General features: G+C 30.3%; 1 protein-coding gene across 1 annotated transcript; it reads right to left on the bottom strand.

The window, feature by feature from the left end:
* Positions 1-197: 197 nt before the first annotated feature.
* Positions 198-13,892, bottom strand: LOC141718616 (agamous-like MADS-box protein FUL-L). Its single transcript, XM_074520995.1, has 8 exons — positions 13,399-13,892; positions 4,190-4,271; positions 3,941-4,005; positions 3,208-3,307; positions 3,002-3,043; positions 1,027-1,068; positions 828-940; positions 198-513 (listed from the first exon to the last, which is right to left on the bottom strand). The coding sequence occupies exons 1-8, from the start codon at positions 13,581-13,583 to the stop codon at positions 408-410; spliced, it is 735 nt and encodes a 244-aa protein (XP_074377096.1). The 5' UTR covers positions 13,584-13,892; the 3' UTR covers positions 198-407.
* Between the last annotated feature and the right edge of the window lie 483 nt (positions 13,893-14,375).

Genomic DNA, 14,375 nt, shown 5'->3' with positions numbered 1-14,375 from the left:
GTGCGTTGTTCCGGCAATTGATACGGATACCATAGCAACTCGGTAGCAACTGACTGCGTAGAGCATAGCTCTTAAGAATCATAAGCTTGATCATGCATGCTCAAATTGTAACAGAAGTATAGGCATGCGTATAACCGACCTATTGAAGCAGCTACAACAACTCTTGTAATTGATGGGGTTTATATTCCAGAAGTAGAAGCCAGTAGAAACTGTTGTTAATATACGGTAAAATTAAGTGCATATGCTTGATTATCTAGTAGAAATTCAATGCTATACATCAGTTTAAAGCTCATCAACATTTATATATCTCGATTATGTCCATGGCTAAGGATAAATGGCGTTGGCCTTTGATTCTATTATTACTTATATTATATTCATGGGTAAGGGCAAATGTGGTCCAACTTCCGTTATCGGTTAAGATGGCTAAGCATCCATGGTGGCATGAGTGAACTGGTGCTCGGAGAAGCTTGAAATCCAGTTTGTTTGACGGACTCTGATGCCTGAAACGTCCCGCTGCATAGTTCAATTGCAAGCATTAAAAGTAAAACAAACATTTTGGCCTTCCCTTGTGCAGTTTGTATAACAAGGAAATGATTTTAGTACCAAGAAAATTAGTAAATGCATAAGCCACTTTCAAAAAAAAAATGTAACTGTATCATGCAGCATGCAATGCGATGCTATAATCGCATGGTTCAATATTGTTCACTTATGTTAGATGTGTCTGATACTGATACTATTCACCCATTGTCAGATAAAGAGACAGATGAAACGCATTTGAATAATGCTGCAAATTATGTTGTTCTATGTTTTTCAAAATAAACAAATACCTTGAGAAAGGAGGAAATGGCGGTGGAGGAGGGAGAGGGAGAAGCTGGGATGAATTATGGCCGGGATTTCCCTGCTCATGCTCAGGCGTTGGTGTCTTCTCGTTCTCCTTCAGCTGTTTACATTTAAACTTTTTCTGATTAATCATGACCTCCTGTTTGTGGATCATGCCATCAAATAAGTAAAACCATACACACTTACCTTTTTGGCCAGTTGGTTGTTCTGCCCCTGCAGAGCTCTCTCCTGCATCAGCAGGATACATCATAAGTTCATAATTCGCACACATTCTATATTCATTATTATTTTTAAAAAAATATAGCACGAGTCATCGGTGAATCTTGTATAGCCTAATGTTTTATGTGTTGGAGCAATGATATGAAATTATGAATGGGCACAACCAGGGTACCATAGATTATTTGTAACTAAGTAAATATCCTGCTGGCCTACCATGACTGAAGGCTGTTACGAGAGATCTACAGTTGTACCAATGTAACAGCCCGCACTTCCGGATTATTAATTCTAAATACAAAACTTAAATAAAATAGATTTTTAAACGATAATTCAAAATATATAATGAAGTTCAAAGCAGCGGTCAAACTTATTAAATCAAAACCATAACAATAGAGACGCAGCTCCACAAATCCGATATTAATTGTCTAAATAGATAATCAAATTTATTCTCTAAAAATAAAGTCTTTACTCTAATTCAAATAGTACGAAATTAAGAAGCACATATCTCCACATAGTTCTCAATCCATATTCTTAATATCCTCCAAATTCCAAACCTGAAATATTAAAATGGGGTGAGCTACAAAGCTCAGCAAGTACAAATTGACTAACTTTTTGGGCGACTAACTCTTTGGGCCTAAACTTGTAGGTTAAGATATAGGGTTTTGTATCGTTATAAATATATCCTATTCGTTTTCCTCGTTTTTAATATCAAAATTCGTAGGGGTTTTTCTTCATAAATCAACAGTCTTGTAAAATTCGTAGAAAATTCATCGTAAGTCAAAATTCAGTGATTCTGGACTTTTCTGAGAGGTCTTTTCGTTCTCTACAACTTTCGTGTTTCGTATTTTCCAATAAAACGTCGTTTAGAGGGTCAAAAAGGCTATATTCAGATCTGGTCAGTTTTAGAGGTAAGTTTTCGATCGATCTTACTAGTGTTTTCAAAATTGTGTATTATGCGTGTATATTTGATTATCAAAAAATGGGCTAAGTGATGATATTTTTGAAAGTATTATGTGTTACAAGTATACGTATTGTTGTATCTCCGTGGTGTCTAGATGATAATTCCGAATCTCTGATTTGTGCCATGTTTTGTGAAAATATCGAATAAGAACTTAGAGCCGTAGTCACCGGATTGTAGTGACAATTTTGTGAAAATTTAGGACCGTTATCACCGGGTTGTAGTGGTCGTGGCATTAATTATGGATTTGAAATTATTGTTATTTATGTGTTATGTGTATTGTGTGTATTGAATAAGAATAAGAATAAGAATGTGTATCGAAAGTGTTTGTTTCGTATATCATATCGTATAGGTTATCGTATTTTGTTATATATGTATGTGTTACTTGGCCTACTAGTTGGATCGAATGGTTTCTTGCTGGACTGTTTAGCTCATTGATTACAATTTCAGGTTTCGTCTAACAGTTCAAGATGGATAGCATTCAAGTTCGAGGACTTAGGATTGTCGTATGTTAAATTTTGGGCTTCCGTTAGCTGCGCTTTTGTAATAGTGACCTTTGTAATAAAATTTTGGATTAGTAAATTGTATTTTATATTAGTTTTTGATTTAGATTTAATAATCCGAAAAATACGGGCTGTTACAGTATTGGTTTCTTGCTGGCATGTTTAGCTCATTACTTAGAATTTCAGGTTTCGTCTAAGAGTTCAAGATGGATAGCATTAAAGCTCGAGGACTTAAGATTGGAGTATGTTAAATTTTGGGCTTCCGTTAGCTGCGCTTTTGTAATAGTGACCTTTGTAATAGAATTTTGGATTAGTAAATTTTATTTTGTATTAGTTTTTGATTTAGATTTAATAGTGCGGAAGTACGGGCTGTTACAACCAATAGTGTACATATCTTCATGAAACAAGATACATCATCACAAAAGCATAATTTGAGAAAGCGAAGAGAGGACTAACAAAAAGGCAGTTCCTAGAACAGTGTTACCTTTTTCTGAAGCTCTGAGATAGATTCTTGCATAAGTTGGTTCTGCATGAACAATGGTGTACCTTTGGTTATTAAACTGTCAAGGAGGACTTATGCACTAATTATTCAATCCACAAGATGGGTGTGCACAAAAAGAAGAAGCAATGTAAAAATTTATGCCTAAGAACTACAGAGAATTTAAAACTAGGAAGCTTTCTACTTTTTACCTTTTTAGTGCGTATACGTTTAAGAGCGGTATCAAGCTGTTGCTCTAAACTTTGAAGCTCTCGGAGGCTTAGAGGATCCAACTCTTCTCCCATATAATGCCTGATAATATGGTTTGTTATTTAATTATGTATCATCTTTTGAATATTTTAGAAGAATAATGTCAATTATGAGTAGATGAGAAACACTATTTGAAGAACTTCAGCCTAAAACATGATGTTGTAATAGGCAATGAACTTTACTTTAAGGACAGAGAGATTTAGTGAATCCCTGGCTGACTGAAGTGCCGAACTTGCAAACTGATGGTAATCTGGTCACCAATTTGAAGGCACTAGATTTATGTTACTGTTACTCAAACCCTAGGTAGGGGTTTGTCGAGCTCTAGTACTAATCCAAATAAAACCAGAATTTGATCCCAGCGAAAGAGACACATAAAAACAAAGGTTAAATGAGGGCTTTTTGATGGCTCAGTAACCAATCTTCTGATCTCTGCCCATGACCGAAGTTTATGATTACAAATTCCAAGTCCCCCTTTCCCTCTGTGTATCAGATGCATTAAAACATTTGTAATATACCAAAAAGTATGAAGAAAAGATGCTCAGTTGTCCCTTGCAAGATTTGAATTTTCTATGTTACTGAGAGCCAAGGAAAACAAGGTTTAAAGTGATAGCAACAAAAAGACTTTTTAAGATTAAATCTTTGGTAAACATTAACTAAACATGCACATTTAGATACCTTATGTTCCGTTGCAGGACTTCTATCTTAGCTGTGAGCTTAGGGAACTCAAGAGTCCAATTTTCCTGTCGAGGTTACAAAATTCTTGAGATTAAAGAGCTTTTGCTGGCTGTACATTCATATTATATTCTGATGAAATAAAAGCAACTCAATTCTCTTTCTACTGCGGTAAAATAAAGTGGCATGGGAGATGATACACAACTTAGACTTTAGTTAATCGTTCGATATACGAGAGTAAGCAAGACTCACCTGAGTTACTTCATCACCTGGTGCAGTAAGCTGTCTCTCTGCAGAAGAGTACCTCTCATACCTCTCCAAAATTGAGTTCATACTAGCACATTCAAATTTACAGAAAATTGGTTAACAATGTGACTCAGCAAGTACTCATAAGATGCATGCAGCCAGCAATCTTAAATAATGATCTTTATTTATGGAGAGGAAGCCCAGGTCAATTCATTCATTCCTAGCCTCATACCAAAGGAGAACAACAAGAAACACCAGAGTACAAACGAAAGCAATCTAGCCATCCTCAATGTATTGCATCTGTAAAGGTAATTATAAGCTGCATGTACTATATGCATGTTTTGATTAGCAGACTTGGTGATACCATAGTACACTGCTTCTTTTATCTGTGATATTAGTATTAATACATGTGGGGGGTTTATTTCTTTAAATAACAAACATCCAATAACTGACAGCTTATTATTCGAAAATAATTTCTAGAATAGTTTTTAGGACTCTAATTTTTCTCTTTATTGCAAATTGTCCAAAAATAATCTGAAACTAATTTAAATTCAAATAAGATTTTAAAACAAGTTTTGCAATTTTCAAATGAATAGAAAATTTAAAAGGTAAATTTACAGACATATTGATTAATTGTTTCAGGGTAAACAGGGAAAAACCTACATGAATTTTTTTTGTTAAATCACCTGCTAATATGCGAATGTAATATTTGTTTATCACCGATAATAGAGTATCTACTCCGGATTAGTTTTTGAGTAGATATTTGAGTTGCTCACGCTTGGGGTTGATAACTGATTCAAAAGTAGGTGGTCCAAAAAACAAGCTAATAAGAGTTTTCAGATGATGCTTTTTTCTGTTTTTGAACATCACATAAGATGAAGCAACAAGATTTTTGATGGGACAACCCTTTTTTATGTTTATTTGTATACACACCGCTTAATCCTAGAAAAGATTCTGCTTTTATCCCTTGCCATTGTTAAGACGCCCCCTTATTCTTGTCTTAACCTGATAGATATTATCTTGTACAAAAATTTAAGAGATGGCAGAGTCTTCTGCTCTTACCCATGCAATTAGGAATTGAACATCTCCTGACCTGTAAGTAATAGAAATGAAGGGCTATGTTGCCGATTTTCGTTTAGTAAAGAATCATCTCAGAAGTCCGTCAAAGATGTTGGACATAAGGCGCCTAATTGATGTTGGATATATGCACGCAAAACTCCCCTCTTAGCCTATTATCATCAATGTTGGATATAAGCATCCTAACTGATTTTTGACTGCAACTACACTCTAATCGTAAGGGCTTACTCTATCGTACAACTGCAAACCATCACCCTCCCCCCAAAATTTGTTTTAACCTTTTCGTTCCGATAACATTTGTTGGTGTTGGGATGTAATCAAACCATAACTTCACACAATATTCTGATATTGTCTGCTCTACATTAAGCCCACAAAAAATTAATTTTGAATACATTTCAAAAGGCTTCAAATTAATGGAATTAATTATTTGTTCTATATACAAGAGAATTATCTCTTCATTGTGTTACTTGGATTTGACACTATCCAACAATCCTATACTCAAACCAAGATCTCCAATGGCGTTAACATTGAAAGAATGAAAGGAAACTCCCACATATTAAAATTATAATTCCGTATTCTTCAAGATTCAAGTCCGAACTTTAGGCTATAATATCACTCACTTGTTGGGTTGCAATCAAATCATAACTCCACAATAATATAATATGATATGTCCGGTTTAGACCGAGCTCGCACAAATATGTTTTAAGTTAGATCCCAAAAAAATTCATATTAATGGAGTTAACTCTTTATTCTATATAAAAGAAAATTATCTCATAACTCCATGATATAATACTTGTTTGACACCCCGGGTTGTAAGTAAGTCTTATTTCTATAATTTCATAATAGTATGATATTGACTAGTCCGCTTAACTTTCTCTTTGAACACTTTCAAAAAAAATTCATACTAATGGTATTAATTAATTTTCTTATATTCAAATTAATTCTTTTTGTTGAATATATGTAAACTCAAAGGAAGAATCACCTTAAAAATTTTAAGATTTTGAGAATTTATCCGAAAATAAATTTGTCCAAACCTGATCCAAAACAGACAATAAAGACAATAAACAGACAATATAATATGGTAAATGACTAATGTTTTAAGTAGAGTAGTTATGTATTTGTGTGTGAATGTGTATTAAATATAGTCCTAATTTTAAAATTTATATTTTTGTTTAAAGATTGTAAATAATTTTTACATAGAACTTATGGTGCTTTATTATAATTTATTTTTAAAATTCATGTTTTAGCAATCATAATATTTGATTTTGTATATATATATATATGGTCATGATCAAATATAAACAATTTTATAATAAAAATTAGAAATTAGCTTAATTAAATAATAGCCCAACCCAATTAGCACCCAACCCACTTATCACCAACAAAAACTAGCTATTTTTTATCACTTTCTCCATCTTCTATTACAACCAGCCAACCACCATCTCAAATAAGTGTCATCTCTCTAATCACTCTCGTTCATCTCCAATCTATCTACGTCACCATCTCCAATTTATATACGTCTGTCGTCGTCTCCGATCTACCTCCGTCCACAAGCATTAACTACCCGTAAACTTTACGATTCTCATAATCACCGCCTTGAATCATTGTTTATATTACATAAATCACTAAATTTTATAATTGAAAAATTATGAACATGATTAAAGTTAAATGTACGAGAAAAAAAGTGTTGGAGTTTGAACGGTTAATGTGAAATAGGGGGATATATGTGAATGAAAAATAAAAATCATTAAACAATCAACGATCACCACTAAGTTCCAGTAAAAATCGCTCGATCTGAAATTTGAACATTATATATGAGTACATATACCAATTCGTATTAGATAAACCACCAGATCTACAGTGGATACACCATTGATCTGTTTCGATTAGTGATCAAAGATAAATATTGGATGATTGGGAAAAGAGGTTGACAGTTGGGAAAGAGGCGGCTGTTTCGTGACTTATATTAGTGGTTTCTAATTTTTATTTTAACGTTCATTTCTATTTGACCATAAGCCTATATATATATAGAAGGAGATAGATGTTCAGATAGAAACCGACCTTAAAATAAAAATTAAAAATACCCTTATTTAGTACTATCCACCCACCCTCAACCCCGACTCTTCCCCCAAAATCACAAAGTTCAACTTACCTCATTATCCCACCCCCTACCATCGCCGTCACCTCCACCACCACCACCATCAGCCCCTAATCGCCAATGACATCAGTGTTCCTCTTCATTTACCCCACATATTCCTCCCTTCATATTCTCTAAACTTTTCTTTTTTGATGGACCTCTCTCTACACATATTAATCATTCTATTATTAGTTAAAGTTGGTAATTTCTGTAAGATAAACTAGTTATTTTAGCGTTTATATTTTAGTAATTTGTGTAATACAAAATAGTGATTTATCTCACAAAAGTTTATGAAAAATTTGTATAAATTGACAATATATGATAAAGTTTTAGTGGTTATGCTTTTAATTGTGATGAATTTGGTGGTAGAAAAATGAAGATGTAGCTGATTATTTTTGTGTATATATATTGTATATATTATGTCACGACTAGGATGCTCGTGCTGACATAAATTTTAATGGACTAAGTCTTATTTTTAGTTTTTATTTTAGTTCAGTTTTTATTTTAAGTCAATTTCTATTTGAATAACTCCTATATATATTCATTTAAACTATCTAGTATGCTTTGAATATAGTTTTCCTAATTTTTTTCTACTCTCGCATATTTTATAAAATATATATTATTTTATGTATAATCATACAATTTAACCCGATTAGGTATTAATTATTATAAATTCTAATACAATCTATATATTCACAAATATGCGATTTTGTAAATATTATATTTTATAAACATGTCAATGCTATATTTTGTATATAATATATATTATCTTATGCATTATATTGTAATCACACAAATTTTTACATGTCATATGCTTTTTTCTAGAAATGAATTTTTAGAATATATATATGTTAGTGAACCCCATATTCAATATTTTATTTATTAGAAATAATTTTATATATAATTATACATTTAATTTTTAAAAATAGAAACTACATTGATAATTTCATATTAAATATATAAACAAAATATAATTCATGTGTTCTCCTGCACATAATTAACAATTTTAGCTTTAATATCAAAAATGTCTTGTAACTTAGTGTTTATTATTGTGAACATTGATGGGTAATTTTATGTTATTAATTGATTGATAATAGATAGATGGGTTGATAAAATGTGATTTCCTGTGCTTTAGTTAGAATAAATTTGTAAATTATTAGGCTATGTGGCAATAAGCTATAAATAATAAGATTTTTCAAATGTATATTAGAAAATGGGAACTATCAATGTGTTTATATTCAATTTTGTGCCCAAGTAATAAGATACTAAGTAATACCAAGTAATCAATAGATAAAATAATTATTTTTATTTTTAGTTAGAATAATATTGTAAAATAGTTAGAGAAAGAGATGTTTGAGCTGGAATAAATACAAAAGATAACATTATAATTGAAAATGATAATTAGTTAGTTATTATTGTTGTGACATGATTAGAGAAGTAGATATTTTAATTGAGAAAAATAAAAAATCTAACATGTTTTACTTTAAAAGAGTAATTGGTATTTTTACCATTTGTTTATATTGTTTATAAATTTTGTGGGATGACCACCTACAACTAATTTTATGGATTTCTATTAATATAATGATATTAATAAAATTAAACCTTAGTGGAGTTATTATTTTATACTAGTTGATAATTACTATTTATAGATAATTGAATAAATCATGCGAAATAATGATCGAAATCAAAATATTAAAATCAAATATTTAATTAAGATATTATATTATGTAGTTAAAAAGATCAAATACAGTGTATTTATGAAATTACACCTTATTATTATTATTTTGTGAAAAAAATTGTATTATTATCTTGTCCACTTTTGATAATTACCTTATCTTTATTACTATTATATTATGTAGTTAAAAGAATGGAATTAGTGTAGATAATTTAATATTACTTAATATTACTTGATAATTATTTTTTAATATAGTTTATTTAATATTACTTAATTATTTATAAATTTATTTTTTCAATTAAAGGTAAATCGATGTCATTTAACTTAGTTTAATATTACTTAAAAAAATCTAAATACAGCTCATTAATTCGTCATTATTATTTTCTTTAAAATTTAAAAGTAAATAGATAATGGAATGGATACTAACAAATACTCAAACCAATTATTTTAGTTTAAATTAAATAAGATTAGTAAAGTCACTTTTAATTACTTAATTATTGCTAAAACCTTACTTTCCGATTTAAAAGTAAATTTACACTTAGATGGATATTATTATTAACTAATATAAAACTTTTATTTACAAAGTATAGAAGTCAATTTATATATTGAGATTTAATAATTTAAAATTTAAAATATAATTATATATTTATTTAATGATTACAAAAAATTGATATTTTGATACTTTTGGTACTTTGATTTTTATCATGTGATTTTACCTATTAATTTTTTTTTATGAATATGCAATATTCTCGGTTTTGTTAAAGTAGTTTAATTTAATATTACTAATTATTGATAAAATTTGTTTTTCAATTTAAAAGTAAATAGATGTTATTTTAATCTTAATTAATTAAATTTAAATATAATTCATAAATTATCTTTAAAAATTTAATTTTTAAAAATATATAAATATCTTTAATTTAGAAGTATATAGATGTTATCAGGACATTAACTAAAAAAGGATGAATTCCATGAAAAATAGTACTACTTTGATAAGTAAGGTAGGATTTAATTAATTAATAACATAATTTAAAAATAACTATATATACATAAAAATAATAATTATGTAGGAAGTATGACCCTTTCTACACTTATTTAAACTTTTTTTTTGTCAGACATTTGTACATTTAAGTTTTGAGCAAAAAGTCTAACACCTTTGGCTGGTAAAATCTTCAACACGTTCTCCTCAATCAATGCAACCTGGTAGCTAACAAACAACTTAATTATATAAAACATAATAACAAGTATTACTGTAAAAGACTTTTTAAGTTAAAATCTAATGAGGCCATTAAACTCACCTATTTACTGTCTAATGAATTTAGTAAGCTGATTTTCAACTTACACTTCTAAATCTAAACATAAAAACACTGTGATATCTTTCTACACAACTCACTAATTTTGAAAAAATCTCACACATGTTAGAAAGGTGGAGTCACACAATTTTGCATTCTTAAATTAAATTCTATAATTATCTATCTCTAGGCACTACTAATTTTCAATTGATAAGTTTTTTCTAAAATTTTATGTGAAAGGCATACTTTTTCATGTTAAATATGCATGCAATTTGAAGTCTTAGTCAAGGCGTATATTCTAAGTTATCTTCTTCTATTAATTGTGTTTGTTTTGTTGGTGATCAAATCAATGTCAATCTGGACTAGATGTGTTTTCTGTGTGGGTTGCTATAAAGTTTTTGTCCTTTTGTACATTCTTAAAAATTAGTTTGCTTTTAATGAGTACTATTTGCACACCAAAGATCAATATCCAAATGATAAAAATTGAAAATGGGGTTTTAATTTAGGCAGAATTCTGGGAAACTTAAAACTCTAGTTTCTAATATGCTCTAACCCAAGTTTTAAATGTTTGTACCATGGTTAGAAGGAAAATTAATTGAGATTTTATCGTGCTATAAACTAATGACATTTATTAGAAATTTCTCATATGGTATAAATATTGAATATGTGATTATAACATAGTTAATTGAGGTCAAACAATAACGTGATGAGTACTCCCTTGCCAAAACAAGTTGATGGATGTGCTAACCTACTTAATGACATCAAGGTTAAATGATTAGTTTCATAATTGAAATTCATGTTCTCTAGCCTGTTTGAAAATGTATGATAAGTTTACCGATTAGTCGAGGTTAAACTTCAAACTTACTAATTTAGAAATATGTAATCTTGCTCAAAGCTTAAGTGTGTATAATGATAGTACTATTAAAATTTCCACATATTGAATTATTGAATTTATTTATATTAAATTAACATGGTCAATAGAAGGGAAACGGGAGCTTTACTGCTACTGTATTCTCAAACTTTAGTACACAGAAGTTAAGCCCTTGGAGCAAGTCCAACATCAAAAAGTATTTTTTGATGGTAAAATAAAATTTCAACTCCAATGTTATATGTATTTTGAAACTAAATATTTTCTAGTTTATTTAAATTTTGTCACTTTCCCCGAAATTTCAGTTAAAACACAACATTCATATCATTTATAATAGTTTGGTGATGTGGCTAGATTAATAGATATATCCTTAGTTTCAAATTTAGAATCAAGGATGTATATATGCATATTTGTATTGGACTTGATCTTTAAACTACCTGCTTATATAAAAAAGATGCGAGTTTCAACTTTTTATTAACAAATCTCCTGTTTCAGAATATTGATTTCATAACCGAGTTGCATCTGTTAAGTAAATAATTAGTTATTGTTCATTCAGAAAATAAAATCTAAACTTAAGATTTTATGCTGTTAATTCTAGCGTTAATAATCAGTATTTAATTTTACCGAGTTGAATCAGATTATTACATTTATCTTTAGCAAATCTAACATTACTAAGTAAATTATTTTAGGTTGGATTTTTATTATGTTCGTGAAATTTGTAGTACCTCAATTTGGTGGGCGTCCATAGAAGTCTTTAAATTGGAACTACGTGCAGTGAGCTGTAGTCTTATTGATTAAGCATTAAAAAACAATTACAATCATAATTTTTTAACCTACTACACTTATAAGAAACCTGACAACAAAAAATAAGCACTTGCCCGGCTACACATTACCTTGCGCAATATTAGAATGCCTTCCATATTCCATGTGTAACAAGAAAGATAAGGTTAACATGTAATGATAATATGAGTCAGGTTCAAGTCATGAGGTCATCAAAATATTGAATTATATGGTAAAATCTAGTACAACTACTAACTTGTTTAAGTGACAAAATCAGAATAAATATATTAAAGTACCCAACTACTAATAACTTATAATAAGAATAATAATAATAATAATAATCTAGGACTCTGAAGTAAGATGCTAGGTGCACTCATCATTTTCCTTCCGGTGAATCTATTGGAAGACCTAATTACCCCTATTTATAAAGAAACACATTACATAGATTATGAAACTAACAGTTAGGTTTAGTCGCAAAGCCAATGGGCATAGGAATAGAAATACCCTTAGAAGTAGTTAGAAGTGTTACGCAACCTTAAAGGAGACAGCTGGTGATACGAGGTTTATCAGTAAGTGGTAAGGATTATATATATATATATATATATATATATATATTGAAAAAAATCTGAGTTTTCACCTCCCATACATGATACATCCATCCGTACTATACTTATGATGTGTCAACCAAACCAAGGAAAGATCAACACATGCAGTCTCCTGTATATGTAACACCTAGCACCTCTACTACTGCCTACTGCACTACTCTTTGCACATTCACGCGCCCCCAGATCCACCATTTCAAGTTATCCTTGACCCCCTTTCAACCAGCAGCTGCCCAGTGCCAGCTATGTATGTTTGTATGTATAGGTCATCTAGTCTAGATATAACACTACTACTCATATATTAATAAAATACTCAATCATAAAGTAGATACTCCTAATTTGTAAGTAAACCTTATGTCTATAATATTAATTATTAAACTCATTTTTCAATCAAGAAATGTTAATAATCTTATATTGATTCGCAGCGTAGATAACAGTCCCCTCTTGGCCATGAGGCTTTCTGGCGCGACTATAATCTAAAACATGAGAGCTGATGCAGCAGATAGATACATATGTATGTTTGATGGAGTACTAATTTAGTGATTCAAGTAGATATGAAACTAAATTTCCAGAAAAGTAAAAAAAAAAAAAAAAAGTGGGGAGAAGAACGTAAACGCCCAAAATTGTGAAAGACCAAACAAGACATGAAATAACTGTTTCATCTATATATAGGAGTAGCAGTAGTACATGCTAGTTGTTGGTAGATATAAAGTAAGTAACACATACATAATTTAAATTCAGAAAAAGAAAAAAGGGAAAAAACAGACAGGTATAGTGATAGTAGTACCTTGAATCAGTAGAGTACTCAAAGAGCTTTCCTTTAGTGGAGAAGACAATGAGAGCCACCTCAGCATCACACAGAACAGAGATCTCATGAGCCTTCTTCAGCAATCCCGATCGTCGTTTCGAAAACGTTACTTGCCGGCTTATCTTGTTCTCGATCCGTCGTAACTGAACCCTACCTCTTCCCATCGATTTCTTTCTTTCTTTTCTCCCTTGTTTCTTAACCCTAGTGAGGATTACTTTACTAAGCTTAGTTGTAGCTATATATATATATATAGATAAATAATACTCCTATATGGGGGTTATGGTATGGAACAAATTCAAAGTGAGGCAGTGACAGAGGTGTGATTCATTAAGCAAAGCATCTATCTATTTTATCTATATATCTATCTGTAAAACTTGTCTCATAATTTTTGTGTTGCTTTCCATTTTGGATCAAAAGAAATTGTAGTGTGCAGCAGCAACATACAAGAAAAGGTATGTGTGTGTCTTTTATATATATTTTATCTTCTTTTCAACATATGGTCTCTATTTTTAAGCTTCTTTTTTATGCTCACTAACTGCTTCTATCCCTTATTTAGACACTGCCCCCCAACCTCACTTTTATTCTATTTTCTTATAATTTCATAACAATATGTTATATTTCAAATAAATATTTTTTATAACAACCACCAAAATACGCATCTCTGTACTTTATTTTTTTAGAATTTCATATCGCCTAAAGGTCAAATATATGTGTGTTTTGATCGTGGAAGATGAATATTATTTAGTAAAAGTTGAGATATTTGGTTCGCCGAACTCGAAAATCAAACTTGTATTAAAATTTAAATCTGATGGTTATGTATAACATAGAGGGAATTAAAAGGGCATAAAGTTAGAAATATGTGATATTAAAAATTGAAAAGGGGAGGATAGAAAATATAGAAGAATGAATGAGAGAATAAATGAAGGGAGTGGGGGGGATGGGATCAGAAAACCGGA

The sequence above is a fragment of the Apium graveolens genome, chromosome 4 (assembly GCF_009905375.1).
Source record: "Apium graveolens cultivar Ventura chromosome 4, ASM990537v1, whole genome shotgun sequence".
In the NCBI taxonomy this organism is placed as follows: domain Eukaryota; kingdom Viridiplantae; phylum Streptophyta; class Magnoliopsida; order Apiales; family Apiaceae; genus Apium; species Apium graveolens.
The sequence above is the reverse complement of the archived record's forward strand: the minus strand, read 5'-3'. Positions and strand labels throughout refer to the sequence as shown.